The 20,018-nt window shown below is 39.6% G+C and overlaps 2 protein-coding genes across 2 annotated transcripts in view; one reads left to right on the top strand and one right to left on the bottom strand.

The window, feature by feature from the left end:
* Nucleotides 1–157: 157 nt before the first annotated feature.
* sigirr (single immunoglobulin and toll-interleukin 1 receptor (TIR) domain) lies at nt 158–8,451 on the top strand. Its single transcript, XM_044356927.1, has 10 exons — nt 158–416; nt 1,486–1,752; nt 2,050–2,257; nt 2,383–2,510; nt 3,189–3,329; nt 3,428–3,571; nt 3,774–3,876; nt 4,468–4,618; nt 6,236–6,413; nt 7,662–8,451. The coding sequence occupies exons 1-10, from the start codon at nt 347–349 to the stop codon at nt 7,832–7,834; spliced, it is 1,563 nt and encodes a 520-aa protein (XP_044212862.1). The 5' UTR covers nt 158–346; the 3' UTR covers nt 7,835–8,451.
* Nucleotides 8,452–8,688: 237 nt separating this feature from the next.
* The window catches only part of pkp3a (plakophilin 3a), a 16,432-nt gene continuing 5,102 nt past the window's right edge, over nt 8,689–20,018 (bottom strand). The window contains exons 2-13 of the mRNA XM_044356905.1: nt 19,877–19,968; nt 18,522–19,276; nt 17,187–17,310; nt 15,835–16,039; nt 14,468–14,642; nt 13,864–13,978; nt 13,608–13,769; nt 13,329–13,511; nt 13,070–13,223; nt 11,696–11,891; nt 11,398–11,485; nt 8,689–10,010 (exon numbers count right to left, since the gene is read on the bottom strand). Of these exons, the coding sequence (XP_044212840.1) occupies nt 9,969–10,010; nt 11,398–11,485; nt 11,696–11,891; nt 13,070–13,223; nt 13,329–13,511; nt 13,608–13,769; nt 13,864–13,978; nt 14,468–14,642; nt 15,835–16,039; nt 17,187–17,310; nt 18,522–19,276; nt 19,877–19,968 (2,291 nt within the window). The 3' untranslated portion in view covers nt 8,689–9,968. The remainder of the gene's footprint in view (nt 10,011–11,397; nt 11,486–11,695; nt 11,892–13,069; nt 13,224–13,328; nt 13,512–13,607; nt 13,770–13,863; nt 13,979–14,467; nt 14,643–15,834; nt 16,040–17,186; nt 17,311–18,521; nt 19,277–19,876; nt 19,969–20,018) is intronic.

Below are 20,018 nucleotides of genomic sequence, written 5' to 3'. Positions count from 1 at the left end.
ATAAACCTGTAAAAAGAAGGGAAAAAAAGACAGAGAGAGAGACAGAGAGAGAGAGAGGACGAATGAAAGAAAGAAAAAGATAAAATTGGGTGGGTCAAATATAGGTGAGTTACAGGTAAAGGCTAGTGCAGCTGTCACGTGATTACGCAGAGCCAATAGCCAGATGACTTACTGGTCTGTCCAGGTGCCGATATCAACCACTTGCCTGACGTCTGCGTAGTCACCTCTCCACATACTGTAACTGAACTGTAATAAACTAAGACGTATTGGTAGTAATGTAGATAAACACACTAAAAAACTTCACCACATCTCACCTGAGGAAGAAGGAAGAGGAAGACTGCGGCTCATGGCTGTGATTTTGGTCGCTTTCATATTTGTGTTCGCCGGTTTATGTAACAGGACTTTCCTCGCTGTCGGTAAGGATGTAGAAACTTAAACTTGATTTACTACTTAGATGTGTATGCGTATGTTTTATTGGGAAGTTTTCATTGACTTTGTTTATAGCTGCAGGATCCACCTTTTTATTTTTGTCATGTTTTGCTCTTAGAAGCTAGTTTTAGTCACCATCAGGTTACTGGATGCGTATCAATACTAGGTCAATGCGCATGTGGTCAATATGTTTATTGACACATTATCTGTCACGCAGTCACATGTTGTTGCCTGGCAACAGAAGGACCAGACCTGGACTTTGGACCCGGATGTGTGATCTTATGTTTGAGGAAAAAATGAAGAAGAGCAAATTAATGTGTGAAAGAGGAACCAGAGAGGGCCAGTTGTGCAGGTTATTTGTTGGGTTTTGGTTAATGGTAAATATGAGCGCATGCGCAGAATATCCGGAAGAACCGGTCAAGTCAGCGAGACGCTTGTTGTTAGTTTGTCTGACATGTAGTCTAGGCTATTTCCTGACAGAAGATCAAATAAATATGATGCTTTGAATAACACTTATAGAAAGTGTACTTAAACTGAAGCAGATTCAGTGTTTTTTTTTAATATCTTAGTCAACAATACACTCATTTGCACCACATCTGCCAAGTTGAAAGAGTACAAGTTCACCTTCATGCACCATTAGACTCTTGCTCTTTGCCAGCAACTACACTTATGTTGTGTCAGTCTTCAGTTGCTCCACAGATTGTATGCAAACTGTTTGCATCCACAGACTGTATGCAAAGTGTTTGTCCTAAAGGAAGCAAAGCAATGTCAATGAATTTGCTTACTGCATGTATCTGATTCCACAACATTAAGCAGGGATGTATCAACTCTGATAACCTATTAAGTAGATTGTGTATCAGCCACAACATTTCCGATTCAAAATAAATTCAGTTTCTCTGTCAGTGTCATTATAAAATCCAGTGTTTTAGCTATTAGTTACTGTTGCTGTTTCAGTTTGTAGAGCCACAGCAATCCCTTATATCATGTTATCTTACATAAAAATGATGATATCCTGAGAAGAAGACCTGTGTAAACCTCCTCTGTATGTATTTGTAGGTCAGACTTGTGTGGATGAGGGCAACTTTACGGAGCAGGTGCTCTACATAGGGCAGCAGGGGCCTTCATATCAACTGAACTGCCCCCTGAAGCCAGCTCAGCCCCAGTTCAAGCTATCCTGGCTGAAGGACTGTCGGCAGCTCGACACTCAGGATGGGAAGGCCTACCTGACGTTTGCCAGCCTCAGTTTGGAAGACCAAGGGAATTACACCTGTCAACAGCAGGACAACAGCACAGCTTCATCCACTGTGCGTCTCATAGTTAAGGGTAAGTATTATTTCCAGAAGTTACAAAGTCATTTCAAACGTGATCCTGTAATTGTGTGTTTCTTGTAGTAAGGTATTATTTGTGTCTTGCATAGAGTGTGTACAGGAGGGGTGGGGGTGGGGTGGTGAACAGGCCAGTTGAACATATTGGCTGCACCTGCACGGAGGCATTTTGTTTCAGTGTGCCTTCCAGCAGCCCTGTAAATGTCTCAGACTTTACCTGGCAACGCACATGAAGGCTTCCATTGTCTGGAGCTCTTGCAGTGGACACAGATAACATTGGTATGTCTTTACACAGAGTCCCAGTGCTCCAAAGCCCCAGAATTTCAACCTAAAGTGGACCAAACCAGGCTCCAGGAGAATGTAGGATCCACTGTGAATCTGAACTGCTCTGCTCTGCTCCCGTGGAACCCAAGTGAGAAGCAATGTGATACCACGCTGCAGTGGAGTAAAGATGGCCAACCTCTCAGCAACCACACAGTGCTTTGGCAGAATATCTCCTCATGGTGATGTGAAGCTTTTAAAACATTTAGCTTTCCATCATTAATTATCCACTTGCCTCAAAGAACGTATTTGACAGTAGAGTATCTGAAAGAGGAGGTACGATTGAGTTTTCTGTCCTACTTATTAGGTCCCCAAGTGCCGGCCAGCTGATGGTAAGCAGTCTGTTGGTGATCACCCTCAGGGAGATGGAAGATTTTGGGCTGTACAGCTGCACAGTGAGGAACGTTTCCTCTGACTTCAGCATACAGATTATAAGTAAGACAATTTATGATGCCTTCATGTAAATATGCTGGCTCTTTTATGTTATTTCTCGCATCTTGTGTTATATGGTCAAAGAAATACCTACCGCAAAAATAAAGACAGAGTTGGGTGTTGACATATGAAACATATAAACTAGCCAGTTACTTGGAGAAAGTCTGGGAGAAGAGAGAAAAAGCTCTTTATCAGGATAAGATGTAGATATGTAACAGTTCTTTTTCTGAGAACAGTCCATTTTGTTCTCTACGTACCTTTGTATATGTTTTACTCGAAGATACATATTTTGTATTACAGGATCTTATTATATCATGTGGGACTAAGTAACTAACATCAAAAATCTGTACTTAAGACTTAAAAATGTACTTAAGACACAATTAGATGTGCAAAGCATCATTGGATTAGGAAGCAGTCGTCCACACAGTGTGTCAGCTGCCTCACTGGCTATGTCTGGGGATTTTACAACTTAAATAGGCACATGTCTTTTTGTATTACATGCAGCATCTCAACTAGTGTGATACAGAAAATGTTTAAGCCACAACTTGATTTGTAAGGACCCAGTTGTACAGACACACTCTAGAAACAGAATCTACATCCAGCAGTTTGTGATGATCAGTTTTAATTAAACTGTTGATTATTTTATGCTTATTTTTTGCTTGTTTGTGTGTGTGTGCTCAGGCAAACCCAGCCACACAGCTGCTGTTATTGCAGCCGTCATCCTCCTCCTCCTCCTGGCTGTAGCTGCTTTTGTGTACTCCAGGTGTCACTTAAACATCAAACTCTGGTACAGGAACTCATATGGAGACTTTGAACTGAATGGTGAGACTTGTGTTGAAGTGATATAAGATTACTTATATGCTCATGTGTAAGACTGTAGACTTAAAGCCTCTGTTGTGTTTGTGTCTTCATGTCTTCAGATGGGAAATTATATGATGCCTACATCTCCTATGTGAACAATGACTATGACAGGAAGTTTGTCAACTTTATTCTCAAACCTCACCTGGAGAATAAAAATACGTACAAGTTGCACCTCAATGACAATGATATCCTACCTGGCTCAGGTAAGATAACATTCCTGTCCTACAGTCGTGCTACTCTAATACTGTTTTTATAATCACACCTCTGTCAAATAGTCTCATTTCTAACTATCACTTCTGCTGCAAATAAGCACTACAGGGATATTTAGCAATTCTGTCATACTTTTTACTTGTTATTGCAAAGTGGTTCATTTTAACAACGCGCAACAATATTATGTGTCTCCAGAACCTTCTGCAGAGCTGCTAATGAACATGAGTCGCTCTCGGCGTCTAATCGTGTTGCTCTCCCATGCTTACCTCGATCAGGACTGGTGCTCCAACAACTTCAGGTCAGACTTTCTCAGATGTGCACAAACAAAACTCAGGGACTACAACAGCATATTGCTGCCACCATGACAAAAACATATTTGCTCAGTTTCTTGTTATAACAAGAAACTTTTTTGTTTAACAAGATACTTTCATGTTATAACAAGATATTTTTCATGTTATTGTGAGATATTTTCTTTTTATTACTAGATACCAAATTATTCAGTTTTTCAGTTTCTTGTTATAACTTACCAACTTATTATAACATAATAATATAATTTGCAATATAACAATATAAAGTGGTATGTTGTTATACCAAGACACATTTTGTTAAAACAGAATCATTTAGTATCCAGTAATAACCTATGAAAAGCATGTCATTATAACATGAAACTGAGCAAATATTTTTTGTCATTGTGGTAGCAATACTCTGCCACACATGAACAAAACAGTTTCACTTTTCTTTCTCTTTAATTAAAAAAAAAGAAACTACACTGTTCTCATAACATGTACTGTAAAATGACATTAGCATCAGTACAACGCCACTTGAGGTCAGTGTTGTACTGTTGTGTCTGTGAGCTATCATGAAATACAGAAGCTGTGTGTGTTCCCAGGCAGGGCCTTCTGCACTTGTTGGAGCTGTGTCAGCAGCCCATCATCATCCTGTTGGAGGGCCAGTCCAAACGCATGAGGCCTGAGATCAAGCAGCAGCTCAGTGAGCACCAGCACTGCCTCACCATACTCACTTGGAGGCACAACTCCGTGGTAAGATCCACACGAATGCTCATTTGTGCTCCTGTGAGCCAAAACTTTCTGAGCACACTGACAGCAGAATACATAATTAAACATTAGTAATTTTACACTATTATGTTTGGGTTTTGAAAATGTACTGTTGGTGTCTGTCTCCTCTTTCTCCTATCTGGGAACATATTGTGCTTAAACGAAAGAAGTGGGCCGTGCTCAACTCACAGTTAGAATGTAATGAGTGCAGACGCAAAAACATAAAAAATAATGAATGAAGTTGTCAGCACTCAAAAAGAAGTGTGTATCAATTTTTAATGATGCACACTAGGAAAAAAACGGACGTGTTTGAGCCCTAGGCTTTCCTCAGCGTTACTGACACAATCGTGGGTGTGACTCCTATTAACCAGCCGCCCGGAACCTGCTGGTGATACCACCAGCTGATATAAATCATCCAAACAGGCATCGTCAAAAAAACAATACTAATAAGAAAAATAATAATAAGAAAATTTAGGAAATATATCACGTGATTGCAACAACCAGATTGTGACTGACTGATTTACACAACAACATGACTGATACCATGTATGTATACTAAATGGGGTTCAATATATTTACTTAACATTTCGTATGTTGTCATAGTAACAGACAGATAAGTTTGTCACTATCTGGTTGTTGCAATCACATAATATCAGCTGGGTGTGTCACCAGCAGGTTCCTGGCAGTTTGTTAATAGGGTCACACCCACAGCTGTGTCAGTAATTCTGAGGAAAGCTTTGGGCTGAAACACCTGTTTTTTCTTTGCTGCTGTACAACATTTAAAAAGTGATACACACTCATTTCTGAGTGCTGACGGCTTCATTTGTTATGTGTTAAACATATTGTGTTTCCCTTGAAGCCAGTCGTACAGTTAAACGATCAAGTGAGTGGACTCTGTGATACTCAACAGTTTTTCAGATCACCAAAAGCACCTGAAAACTTGCTTTTAAATTATTAAGTACTTTTCTAAAACATTAAATATTCATGCATTATAAGCAGCAACCAGAGTTTATGGTTAAAAGAAATGATATATTATCAGACATGATTTATTAAGTAACTCAGCTGACCTGCTTCATCATGGCTGTGTAGGTTTGATCAGATTTGCTTGATGCGAAGTATGAATGTAATACTATTTTGATTTAAATATTGCTAAATCCTGAATGTTGCACAAAAGTTTTATGTGACCTTTCTCACATAACTCTCATCACCTATCGCATATCACCTTTTTCTACCTGAGCCCTGCCTACTATCAGTGAGAGGTGCACTGACAGTCAGTGTCAGTGAAACAACAAAAACTGTTCCAACTTAAGCAGAACATGTTGAATTCAAGTAGGACCACATCTCTCATAGTAAGAAGCTGATTAAGACAAGCGTGTTTCAGTGTTTCAAAACCAAAATGTTAATTCAGTTAAAGCCAATATTAGTTTTTATAGCAATGAAAAGTATTCTCCTGCAGTTGGGAGAAAAAATTTAAATAAATATAAATTGGAAATGTACACCATACAATATGTTAAATGCATGTAAGGCTTCTGCAGTTTAAGAATCATTCATGCTTCAGTGTGACCGTTAGTGTGTATAACGTGTTGTGTTTGGTGTCCACAGACTCCGTCCTCAGTCTTCTGGAAGGAGCTGGCCTTAGCGATGCCTCGCAGGGTCGTCTTCCACAGTGAGTCTGCAGGCGACCCCCAGACTGTGCTACAGGATGACAAAGACCCCATGCTGACCCTCGACCCTGACTACTTGGACTGCCGCTCAGACACGGACCCTGCTGGAGACCTGGGTAAGAGCAGCAGTCAACAGAGTAGCAAATTATTCAATCACTCATATTAGGTGCTCTTCACATTAGGATAAATATAAATAAAGACATTTGGATCAATAGCAATGCTGTTCACTATGTTTGCACAGACAAACAAAAGAAATTTATATTAAAGCTGCACTGCCTTGTATAAATGACGGTGGGAGTTAACTGATTCTGTTTACCGAGACAACATGAAACGTTCACTGCAACACGTTTGAAAACCGTCTGATGCTGACTGTGATCCAGAGATGTAAATGCTTGCCAACTGTTTGGCACCTCTTGTACTGTTCATCACAAGAATTAGAACATAAACTTTTACAGCCTGTGTGTGCGCAAGCCTCGATTTGACGAGAGAGTCCTTGGTCTGTTTTAACAGCATGCAACTGAAACCTACTGTACTTGACCTAGTTTGAGTCTCGTTTGAATCAACAAGCACTGACGGAAGCACAGTTAATCTTTAACTTACTGGGAAATCGTACCACATGATGAGCTTGCACATATTTTCTATGCTGGCTGGTTTGTTGTGATTTGTATCAAAAGATACTAAACAGAAACGAGAGGCAAAAGCTGTTTGGAAGAGCGGCATCTTATTGCTGCAGAGTAAAATGATTTAGGAGTTTACAGCTACGCTAACGGCTCTGTTAATGTTTGTCATGTTCACCTTGTAAGTTTAGAGAGTTAGCATGCTAACAATTAGCACTAAACACAAAGTACAGCTGAGGCTGATGGGAATGTCATTAATTTTGGTCATTTGGTAATTTTGGTCAAAAATCAAAGTACTGGAGAAATTGAATTTTGACTTGATGGTGACGCTAGATGAAAAGTTAGAGGATCACCAATGTTTTTACAAATTATCATGAGGAGGGCGTGAATGTCTGAACAAAATTTCATGGAAATCCATCCAATTGTCGAGATCCTCAAAACCACAAATGTCATCCTCATTGTGACAATAGAGGCAAAGTTGGAGGTAAAAAAAAAAAAATCAGTAGGATTCATCCATCCAATAGTTGTTGAGATATTTTAGTTTGGACCAAAGTGGTGAACTGACTGACCAAAACAAAAAACAGGCAAAACCAGAATTTAATCTAAAATTCAGATGAGATGCTCAACTATTTAGAGATTCTTTTATATAAAAAACATGCATAATGCAGACTAAACGTTACAACATTAAAGCACTGTATTTTTTTATTATTTGAGATGCATGTTTCACCTTTTGTCTCTCTGTTGCAGGTGTCCGCCTCCCTGTGTACAAGGCTCTGGCCTGTAAAGCTCCGGTCCTCCCTGCTGCTCCAATCACAGTGGCTGAGCCCAAACCCTTAGACATCGACGTGTCTGATCTGGGATCACGCAACTATGGAGCCCGCTCAGACTTCTACTGCCTGGTCACTGAGGACGACATTTGAGCCAAACTCCCCTCATCCCTGCTGATCTCTGAAAATAAACACCTACATGGAGATCCTCATTAGCTTTACTTTATATTTTTATATGTCAAGTTAAATAAATGTTCTTTTTCTTTCCGTGTGTTATTAAAATCAAAGTGTTTATGTTTTTTTTTAACCAAAGAGAGATTTTTAATGTTTTTGTATTTTGTGCTGTATCATAATTTATGAGGAATTGTACAAGAAATTATCTGAAATATTTGAGTTAATCAGGGAGAGAAATAATTTACTGTATATATAGAAATGTTTATTATTATTTCAGAACCAGTAAATCTTTATTAGTCCCCAGCAGAGGGCAGAGTAACGTCAGACAAGATGAAGGAGTTCTGCTTTTTAAGCTTTTTGTTTTCATGGGACAGTTGACTATACACAGACGGTTGGGAAGTAAAGAGCAAATACATGTGACCTAAGTCCTGGAGTCAGATTTAAACCAAGAACAGTGTCACTTGTTTGCACTCCAGTCGACTAAAGCAGCAAGACACACATGACTGCAGAACCCGCAGGTCCTGACGTTTTTGTACAGGTGTGGGCTTTGTGAGTGAATCATGGCAATCACGTCAATAAAGCAATTTGACAAAATACCAGGATTTCTCTCTGTAAAGGTTGATGATTTCTGTCCTCATGGAGTAATAATTACCCGCAGTGGAATAAGAGCCTAAATAAGGGTGCAGCAGGGAAGGTCTTGTATTGTTCCTGTCTGAGCAGGAGCAAATATGTAAACAGGGAGTGGCCAACATTTCACCATGTTAGTGTCAGTCTGTACAGCTGCAGTAAATGCTGTGGCACACACACACGCAAGACACTTAAAAAAATGATAATTATTATTCAAATCTTTCTCTTTATTAGCTGAAAAATATCCGGATGCTACATCTGCCTGTACACAACACAAAGATTTAAAGATATTAAACAAAGAGATATTAAAACAGCTTTAAACAAAACACAGAAACACAAGGTCAGCACTTATCGCCAAAGAGCAGTTAATATTTGAGATTTTTGCAACAAACCTTTTTGTATGAATGCTTACAAGTTAAAATATTTTTAGAATATTAAACTTGCCAATATGAAAAAATTAGATTTCAGAAATGTGACCCAAATCTGAAAGGTGTCGAATTTTGTTATTGGCATTAATAAACATTTATAAAAAAAGATTTCAAATACCAAACAAATATTATATTTGTTCTGAAAACAAAGTTATAACTGCATCATTTTTTAACCCCCTGTGTATCATACACACACACACCACTAATTACATCAGATAAACAGCAGTTAAACTGGCATGAAAAAGAAAAAGAAAGTCTGAGATCTGTTAGACAAAGTGATTGCAAACGTCACACATCAGCATTTTGTATAAAAAGACTAAGATTTTGCATCTTTGAAAAGCGCATAACTAGATACAAAAATGAACTTTGCAGGTACAACCATTATCCCAAGATTTCTGAATCAAATGTATTAACATCCAAATTTCAGCAAACTATTTCTATAAATCTCCTCTGGTGTACATTCAGATATTTTGACTCATTCATAAACACATTATGTTCCTGATAGAACATATTTATCTATCCAAAAACTACAAAAACAAAGTACCGTATATAAAAAATTACATCTGATTTCTGTGTAAAAGAGAAAGCAATATTTACAAAAATGCCATGTCAGTACCACATTTGATTGTAAATGAGTTGCAACAGTGAGAAAACAAGGCACAAAGTCTCCGCCATGTTGTCCAAACTGAAACACAAACAGTTGCAGTTTCATCTGGATACACGTTGCTCTGACAGAAAAGAAATCCCTGATTCCACACTAAAACATACAGTGTTTAAACAAAGAGAGTAAATGCTTAAGGTGCACACATTTGCATCTGAGTCCATCAATAGTCCAATGTACTGGATCCACATTTGTACTGATTTGTCCATCGAGTTTTAAAATACACAGGAAGTCCTTTTCCGCCGGGGTGAATCCTCCGTCGCTTGTATGTTCATGTTCTTATCACTTATCAAGTATGGATACAGATAAAAACTGAGCCTACGTTATCTTTGGATGGTATGGAAGGGTTAGATTTCTTCATAGGTTGCTGGTAGAGTGTAGGACTGATCACGTTCTTTTACATTGTCGTATCGGCAAAATCCGGTCTTGTAAACCCTTTCTGTAACACAAAGAAGCAAAGTGGACGTTGTATAAACATGGAATCCTCACACACACACAAAAATTACTGTGCATAAAAGTATTTTGTCAAATATGACGACTGACAGATGTGTCAACAAAAACTCCCTCAATGGAATTCCATCTGGGTGACCTCTAAGCTCACAGTACAACTCAAGTTCATTCAGACCATCTGAGAGTTATGCAATTAATCCAGTGTTTATATAGCTTGATTTGTGTACAATTTTTTTTAAATCATGTACCAAGTTGGTTTGAGCATTTGAAACTGTACATAGAACAAACAATAAGGCATTTTTGCTCTGTTGGGACTTGTTCCTTAGGAAATAAGCTTCACACCGCACCCTTGGGAGGGGCAAGCCGTGATCTGTATAAAGGCAGTAAACCTACCTAGTCCTGCCCAAGACGCGGACATGCAGGACTGGGTGTGTGTGTGTATGTGTATGTTGAAAGAGTTGAAGTGTCAACAGCCAGAGATGTATAGTTATTGAACATGTGCCTTCCAACCGATGAGAGATTAAATTACAGAGAGTGAGGAATGTCATCTGTCACACACAGACAACACACATCGTTTCTGTCACTCTCACTCTTTTTTCATGCTCTGGCACACGCAGAGACAAACACACACACACACACACAGATATAAGAACAAGGGTGGGGCGCCACGAAGACAAAGCTTTTCCACCGGGCTTCAAATTCTTTGTGGCAGTCCACATGAACAATTTAAATCATTGTTCTTGTCTGTCTTGATAAGTTTTTTTAAAAGTTTTTTAAACTGAGGGTGCCATTTTGGGGGTTAACCAAGGATCTGAATTTAACTTTGAGGTGTCTTTTCTAATTTTGATTTAAATATGAATGTAATGTTTGAAGAATGAGAGCTGAAAGCTGACAGATAAAAAAAAAAGTTCTTTATTCAATTAAAAAATTGAGAGCAGCTGTTTTCTGAGAATTCTTTTAAGTCAATAAAAGATGTCCCGAAGTGCGGTAAACTGTAATCATGCATCAATAAAAGTTGGCTAAACGTCATTTTTTATTCATCAGGTGTCATCCACACGTTTTCTTTTTTTTGTGCTTTCAATAACTGAAACTTGTAAAAAACAACCACCCACTCATCAACATGTTTCAAACATGTTTCAACATATCTATTAATGTTTAAAACTACTACTACTACTACTACTACTACTACTACTACTGTGTGACTTGATGGTAAGGTAATACAATTATAAATAACTTTGAACATTCATGATTTGAGAGAGTTACTTTTTTGAGGCATCTGCCTGGATGTGATCAACACTAAAAAGAGTATTCTGCTGATAAAAATACTATTGATCTTTCCAGTCAATTATGTAGAGCTCATTTTTAGTGTCTCCTACCTGTTTGTAGTCTTTGTGCAGTTTCTTGTACTGGAACATGTTGCTGAGAACTGTGGCTGCTGCTTTGGCTGCTTTTATCTTCGCAGTGCTAGAAAAAACATTCATCCAAGGTTAACACTTCGGTACAAAAAACCTCTTGTGAGAAGATCAGCAGTGAAACACATTTTTGTCAACTACAGGATGAAATATATGATAGTAAATATAAATAAGATATAATAATAACACTAATGCAAACGTCTGTACATTGCAGCATGTTCACCTCAGAAATCATTTAGTTCCTGTTTTAAAGACCACTCACCTGTTGTCGTGACAGTTCTTGATGGCGACCAGTTTTGTCAGGCCATCGAAGAAGGTGATGTCTCTGGCAGCTACGGAGGTGCTGGTCACTAAGTTATTGAGAACACCACAGATGTTGACCACCACCTCGCTCGAGGGCTCCTTCTGACGTCCATCGTCGGGCAGCTTGGTCACAAGGTTGTTCACCACCTTTGTAGCTGAATTACGCAAAGAGTATTGTTAGGATGATAAGTTTAATGTTACTACTCAATTTACATGATGAAAAACATCACAATTAAATAATTAATTCTGGTTTGTAGTCAACATGATTTCCTCACTGCCAGTTGTTTTTGGTTAATACTTATCTTCACAATAATTCAAATTTGAACAAGTCATCTGTCATCTGTGTTTGGTATTAATCAGACCATGATTTAAAACATTAGTTAGTGTTCAGCTCAGTGCTTCAGTGCTCAGTGTTGTGAAAAACGAGGGATCTCAGTGACTGAATGTGGCCTGATACAGTTTACATCTAATCTCCCAAACAGCTGTTTTGATTTACTGAGACTGAGCTGTGAAAAGCAAAAAAGTGCACATGATTACAAAAACTACCAAATAATAGCCGTAAAAAATTAGAATCTTATAAACAACAGAATATCCACTACTGAATACTTCATGTTGATATTTAAATAGCACCGAACTTACAGAAAAGCACTCAAATATTTCACCTTGAAAACCATCCGAGTTTAATATTTATACTTGTATTCTCCCTTTTTTCTCCTCAGTGAAATTTCAAAAACTTGATCGTAAGACACAAATATTTAACTGAGAAATTCAAACTTGCACATACAGGATACCAATCCAGTTGTTCAAGTTTGAGTTTTTCATTTTAAATTTTACCAATCATATTTAAGCAGCATGATTCTCTGACTTGAGTTGAATTATTGAATCAGAATTTGACTGAATTTGAGCAACTTAAATTTTTTCATTTTTTTTTTAAATTATTGACTTTTCTCTCTGAATTTATGGACCCTACTGGACATTTCAAAGAGCCACACCATATAAATTCAAAGTAAAATATTTCAATTCTATAAATTCAATAGTATTAACATTTCAACATTAAGCAAGTTACTTAAAACATTTAAATTATCATGGTTTCTTTATTGCTTCTTTATTAAAGAAAGTGACGGCAGTGCTGTGGAACAGACGGGCTACAACTCGGCAAATCACCTCTGAATTCTGGTGAAAGAGTCTCATAATGCACAAATTACTGGAATATGTCTCAAATGTGATACAACAACAAATTCTATTAAATAGGTTATATGTATACTCTATTAACGGGTAACTCAGAGGCATCAAATTCTTTATAAATAACAGGATGAAAAAATGAAAGACTGACCCATGTCACTCTTATCTCTAGCATGGCGAGACAGATTTCGGAGGAAGCCTGTGAGGGAACGCAGCTCCAGGTCATTGTTGGTACGCAGCAGGTCCAGCAGCACTGGCAGCATGCGCTCCTGCTCCACAGCCACCCGGCTCAGCACTGAAGCCCACTGCAGATAAGAAGAGAGAAAGACGATTCAAATGTGAAACAAACTGAGATTATAGCGTTTGAATGCTTTACAGGAGTACTGATTCATGTGCTGCTCAATGCTCACCCTCTTGTCTCCAGCTGTGATGTTCTGCAGGGCTCCAGCAGCCGCCTCGCGGGTGGTGGAGTTGATCTCACACTGATGCAGCACGCGGTTGTACAGCCCCACTATCTGAGGGTGCCACAGCCACTCAATCCCCTTTGGCACGCGAGCAACCTCGGTGAAAGTAGTAAGATCCTGGTTCTTCTTCTGTTAGGGGAAGAAAGATACAACGAGGCAGCGTTGAGACTGATGTTCTGGTCCTTGCACAAAAAATGCTGATGGGTAAATCTCACGTGCACTTACATTTTTGGCTTTCCTGCTCTGAGGTGTAAAGCAACCGATGGAGTCCTTCCCTGAGTCTTGAGCTCTGGTTGGTCCTTCCAGGCGGAGCAGAGCAGATGGAGGTATCTCAGCGTAGAGCTGGTAGGAGAGGTTCCTCAAGACACACACTGCATTTTCCACCCCCTAGAAACACACACACACACACAGGCAAATTAATACACACAGTAAGGGTAAGACAGAAACAGCATAAATGAAGCTCCATCTCGTCTTGTCTCACCTTGTCTTCTGTCTTGTTCTCATCTAGCGAGGCCTTGATGTAGCCCACCAAAGAATCCACCAGTCCGTGTGTTTCTCTCATCTGCTGACGGGTCTTCTCATTTGAACTCAGATTCCTGAACACAAACAGAGAGAGTGAAAGGTCAGAAAGCTATTTCAGGTCAAATTCTGTCAGAAACCATGAATGCCATTAGTTTAGCCAGATGGTGCAAATAGAGATAGCAATTCAGTCTGGCTAGGGAAAGGAGTGGGGTTGCACTCCTACTGGCACTGTGCTGCAGCACAGATTTCACAATGACATGATACAAATCATGCAGGGAGCATTGCAAATATTCCCTTAATGGTACTTAATTTGGAGATAAAAACCCTCCAGGGTGCACTCAAACAGAGCAGAACTAAACAACTGGGGCGTGATGGGGATGATAAAAGCTCCTATAGCTGTTAGCTGACACATGAGTTGAAGTGTCCTCCCAAAAACAAGTTCTTCACATGCAAATATGGTCATGGGAGAACAAGCATGCACAGGTGAACCAGCAGGAGAAATCCATGTTAATGAAGCAGCATATTGCAACCACTGAGAGAAGACACAGATAAGTGAGCTGCACCTGAGGCATCCTGTGGTGTTGTAGAAGATGTCTGCCTCGGAGGGCGACTGCTGGATGCCCCCGGAGTCTCCGCTGCTTGACAGAGGAATGAGGATCTTCTCTGTCAGTTCAGGAAGTATCTCTCTGGCCAGTTTCTCCTTCAGGTTGTCTTTGGATGAAAGGTTCCACAAGATACCTACACAAACACACCAGGGGGAGCATCAGCAAAACTGACATTTGTAATTAATTTTCCATATTTCTGTTACTTCTTTAGTGTTTCATTTTTCAACCTGAATGTAAGAACTTTTGGACACTCTACCTTTTTTTTTTTTTTTTTACAGTAACGCTTTTTCACTTTCTTGTACTTGGACATGAATCCCTTTCAAAACATATGAGAAATACTTAAATGGCAGTGAAGCTAAAACCTGGATTACGATGTGGGAGGTACATGGGTTCTATCTGACAGTGGTACTACAGTATGTGGCCAAGACAAGACCTCCGTGTCATATTTTGACAAACTACCCAGAAAAACATGTATAGACACAGTTGCTGTGTTGTTTTGAACCACTTTCCCAAAGTTTCTTACTGAACATGTGACATAGACACAAGTATTTCAACATTAAGATGGATACAAATCAAGGTGTGACAGTTCAAAGGAAAACGTGACAAGGCCTTCACTCATAAAAGGGAGTGGCAGATATACTGTTGGCCCACAGGCCTAGACAACTTCCATAAACACTCCCTTGCTCCCCTCTTCACACACCCCACAGAAAAGACGGCAGCTCAACCTCCTGCTCTGTGTACTCAGACACACTGCATATGCCTTTCAAATTTACACACAGGGGAGTTGGAGTTGCAAAACACATTTTCTAAACTTTCAAGGAGTTAATCTTATGAGAAAGTATGAAAGTCAGTTCCATTAACAACAGATACTTGTGAATAATGACTGCAGATGAAGGCTGAGCCAAATGGAAACAGACAGACAGTCAAGCATTGAATAAACGACAGCACACTCACTAAAAGAAAGAATATTGAAAGAAAGAGTTCCTCACCATCTCCTCTTAAAAAATGAAACTATCTCACACTACAATTTGATTACAGTAAAAACTGACAATCTGTGGATTCCTGTAAAAGTCACTAGTTGCAGCTTGCCATCCTCTTATTAGTTTGGTGTGAAATAGTATCAACTTCAAAGGCTGCTGTGGGCTCAAAGAATTTCAAGGACACAAATAACTGAACACTGCCAAGATCATGTTGCATCCAGATACTGTGACTAATTTACATTCATTTTTATGGTTGAGGCAAAATCCCAAAACCAGCATTCTGAGATCAACTCTGCGTGTTGTATCATGTTTTTGTTTTAATGACTAGGACCTGGATTTTCCTACCAGTGATGTTCTTGTGGAGCTCATCATCAGAGTCCTTAAGTGCTTCCACAAGCTGAGGGATGCCGCCCTCCTCGATCAGGGTCACCTTGTTGTCCATATTCTCATAGATAAGGTTGCGTGTGGCACCAGTGGCATAACGCTGCACTTCCTGGTTTTCGGAGTTGAACAGCTTCACCAGCTCGCTGATGCCCTTGCAGTGACGAACCTTGGGAGGGGGGACAGAAAAAAGTGTTCTGTTTTGGACTTTTTTATGTATGTTTTAGTAACCTGATTGTCTGCCATGATTAGGTGATTCAAAGTTTTTAATCATTCATTTGTAGAAACTAGTTGTAAACAATCGTCTCATGGATTAAAGCCCTTATGTGTAGAATTCTTTTGTGATTAAAGCGTCTTTAATTTATTCTAACATAATTTTTTATTTGTAGAAAAATTAGACAATCTCAGTGAAAACTGGTACAATCATTCCTCTAAGAATACCAGGGTTGCATCCATGGTGCACTGGCATACAAGGCTGTCAATTGTTTTGTTTTTGTTTTTATGATACAGCCACTCAGAATTGCCAAATTCATTATTTACTTTCCTACAGAAAGTTAAATTAGGAGATTCAATACCACTTTCATATCTGCCTGCTAAATATGAAGCTGCTGCCTGCAGCTGGACCTTAGCTTAGCTTAGCATGAAGACTGAAAACAGGGGGCAAACCACTAGCTGGGCTCTGGCCAAAGGTAACAACATCTGCCTACTAGTCCCTCTAAAGCTATTTTGTGACTGTGTGCAGTGACTTCCTGAAGTCAAGCCCATAATGCCCTGTAAAATCACAACTTTTTGTTTTTACACTTTGGTTTTGAAAAGGTTAAATAAACAATATTTGTTTTTTTTATGTCCATGCAAACAATGCTGAACTACTCTTTTTAATATGAAATCATTTGGATATCAGAAATGTTCAGAGATCTCATTTAACACCAACTCCAAAACCAGAAAAAGAAGCAATATCTTCAGAGCTAAAAATAACATCAACAAACTAAAAGCACCAAATTAGGCGACTGAACTGCCAAAATGGTGTCTGTCACATCTGATAAGGGTTTTCAACTCTAAAGTACAAAACACCTATACAGGGCAGAGTCCACATATCTTCACAGCAATGATAATAATTGAGCAACATGTGGAACAACTGGAACACACCAGAATGGAAGCAAAGCTGTAGCTATTTTATGTCCCCAGAAATGGAGAAACATGCATCAATGAACACATACTTGAAGGAAAACTATTTTCCTGACCGAGTTTCTCAATAAGGGATTGCAGAGGAAAGACAGAGAGGAATTCTAAACACAAGTCTAATCTCTTTGAGGTACCTCATTTTTGGCATCGCTGTCATTGTAACACTCATGTTGAATGTATGCAGCCCCCAGGACCTGCAGAGCAGCATCAGGCTCTCTCAGGTACTGCACTGCTGTGGGCATGTCCAAGGTGTTGATCCTGCCAAACAAGCAAGTGGAAAAATTAAACCAAAGAATCTAAAACATACAATTATATCATTACCCTGCTGTTATGCATGGTTGCACAAAATATGCAAATTGAATGTTCAAAAAAATGCAATAGAGCAGCCACAGTAATGATTCAAAGATGATTTGTTTTTTTCTTGAATCTCTTCTAAATCACACAGTGGTCTGCAAATCCAATTCGGCTAACCACACGATGTGGGATGTGTGAAATGTGAGGCCTGAAACTGAGCGACCACACCCAAAACCAGTCCTGCAACTATGGAGCCACCTCCCAATCCACAGCTCTTAGGCAATACACTATTCACATCACACAGTCACTCACTAAAACCTCTTGACACATGAAAAGTTGTGACACCATCATACTGATGAATCGCATTTGCTAGAATGTCACTGATGTTCAGGAAAGATAAAACAAACTTAGTCACCAGAATTAGAAGAGCTGTCACCTCCATTGATAAGTATTAAGGAAAAAGACATTAAAGCATTATTCTATATTTTTCTTGTTCTCAACAAATCCCAGAATAAACCAACCAAGACCAAAACCAACAATGTGTTTGTCAGTCTTTCAATACTTTCAGACTTCTCTACCCTGTCTGTGGTTTTCGGCCCCAAGCCCACTTGTTCCTACTGAAGACATAAATCTTTAATAACAGCATTTTTCACAAAGGCTCAGTAATTTTCTAAAATATCTGAACACTGCAGCCATTTAGGATGGGAGTAAATAGTGAGTACATACTGTATGATAGCTGTTCACTGTAGTAATGTCATCCAGTGCAACAATTTGGCTCTTTGTGTGTTTTTAACAGTTTTTGGGGCTCTATGGAGCAGAGGAATAAGATGTATCAAGCTTTGGTAACAGTCAAAACCTGTTAGAAGGATGTATTTATTGTTGGTTTTTCATGGGATTTAGAGACAATAAGAAAAATAATGAATATCTCCAGCCTTATCCTTTAATCTTCTCATATCAGTCAACATCATCATGTACGCAGTTTGGTTGTTGAAGCTGATAAAACCTAACTAACCAAGTGTAAACAAAGGCCTTTTCTGCAAATACTGATTTGCATGTACAGCCTACCATTCCACATTAAGATTTGTTAGTTAAATTACAAGAACATGATATTCAGTGCTGTAAATTAAAAGATCCTTGTGAATATGAACAGAAACAGTGAGATGTGAGCTTCTCACCCGCTGAGGTTGCCCATGCTGGCTCCTATCTGCATCTGCCCATTGTAAATGTCCACACCTTTGCCCACACTGTGTAAGCTTTTCATGGACATGGCATGTGACAGGTTACTCTGACGCTGCATCATTAGGTTCCCCTGGGAACCAGAGGACACCCCAGATGCGATGAACCCTCTGTCCACTCTGTCCCCTCCTCCTCCATAGATGCTCCCACCTGACGACATCTGGTGCTGCAGGGTCCCAGACATGGAGCCCATGCTCATCCGGTTTCGGTTGTTAATCCTGCTAATGGTGCGGTGGGCTGGGCCTTTGAAGGAATGTTGCTGCTGGATAATCTCTGTCTCTCCTCCTGCCATCCCTCCGCCACGGGAGAGAGTGCCACTGAGAGATCGGCGCATAGTGCCTCCTACTTGTCTCACCTGGCTGGTGTAGCCATTCATTGTGCTCTGGGCGTACTGGCGCCCGTAGGTGGCGTCCCGGTCGGAGACCATGCTGCCAGCATCGCTGCTATCGACCGCCCAGGGATACTGCATTGGCTGCTGCCGGAGTGAATGCAGGGAGGCGGTTTCCAGGTCCATCCGGTTCTGCGGCCTGGTGTTCCCTTGGTAGCCACCTACGCGTATGTCTTCTCGGTAATAAGTCCCACCACCACCGCTACCACCAACTCCTCCACCCCCTACACTGATCTTCTGGAACTGGGTCATGACCGGGCTAGCAGACTGGCAGCTGAAGCCTGACTTCTGGGTTATTCGTGGACCCTAAAAATGAACAATGAGGTAAATTTTATAATCAACTGTGTAAACAGAGTTACTCATTATGTTCTAGTGTGCTGCATGTGTGGGTGAATTTGAAGAAAAGTGGTTTCAAAATTTGACCACGGGGATATGACTACCACTGGTGAAACAAAGGTCATGCTCTCTGTATTATTTGTTATATTCATTTCCATTTATCACATATTTGGGAGAAAAGAGCTTCTTTATTGTCTTAAATATAAAATGTAGACAGATTGGACAGCATGTGAAAGTCTAAAATGCAATCTCAGGTCTCCTGACGTTGGTATTTTTTAAGTCCTGATTACGCTCGTAGCTCAAACGTCTGTGGCGCAAAGCCAATGTCTTCCTGTTGAAAACAGAGGAATCTAGAGGGTGGACTTGAAAACCCTGAGCTGAACTTGTCACAGCTTACTGTGAAATACTACACATCCTGTGACCTGGGTGACCCAGCAGAGAGTCACTGATGATGTGGGTTTTTTTTAGAACATCCAGTTAAATGACACATTAGGTGAACAGATCACTATTCCCAAAATATGTGTGAATACATGCTGAAATGTAAAAGTGATATAAAGATGTTGTACTCACCATTGTTTTGGAGCCTGAGTACATGTAGGATGATTTAGAGCTGTAACCTGGATTATAGGTCTGATATTTCATAGTTGAAGAACCGCCATAGTCTGAAGTGAAGCAAAGAAATACAACACATAATGACTAAATACAACATCAC

This window comes from Thunnus albacares, chromosome 7 (assembly GCF_914725855.1).
Source record: "Thunnus albacares chromosome 7, fThuAlb1.1, whole genome shotgun sequence".
Classification (NCBI taxonomy): domain Eukaryota; kingdom Metazoa; phylum Chordata; class Actinopteri; order Scombriformes; family Scombridae; genus Thunnus; species Thunnus albacares.
The sequence above is the reverse complement of the archived record's forward strand: the minus strand, read 5'-3'. Positions and strand labels throughout refer to the sequence as shown.

Excerpts from the sequence above, each read along its gene's own strand:
- sigirr (XM_044356927.1), top strand. The coding sequence starts at position 347 with ATGGCTGTGATTTTGGTCGCTTTCATATTTGTGTTCGCCGGTTTATGT. Across the intron at positions 3,330-3,427 it reads TGGAGACTTTGAACTGAATG|ATGGGAAATTATATGATGCC; the intron begins GTGAGACTTGTG and ends TCATGTCTTCAG. Across the intron at positions 4,619-6,235 it reads CTTGGAGGCACAACTCCGTG|ACTCCGTCCTCAGTCTTCTG; the intron begins GTAAGATCCACA and ends TGGTGTCCACAG.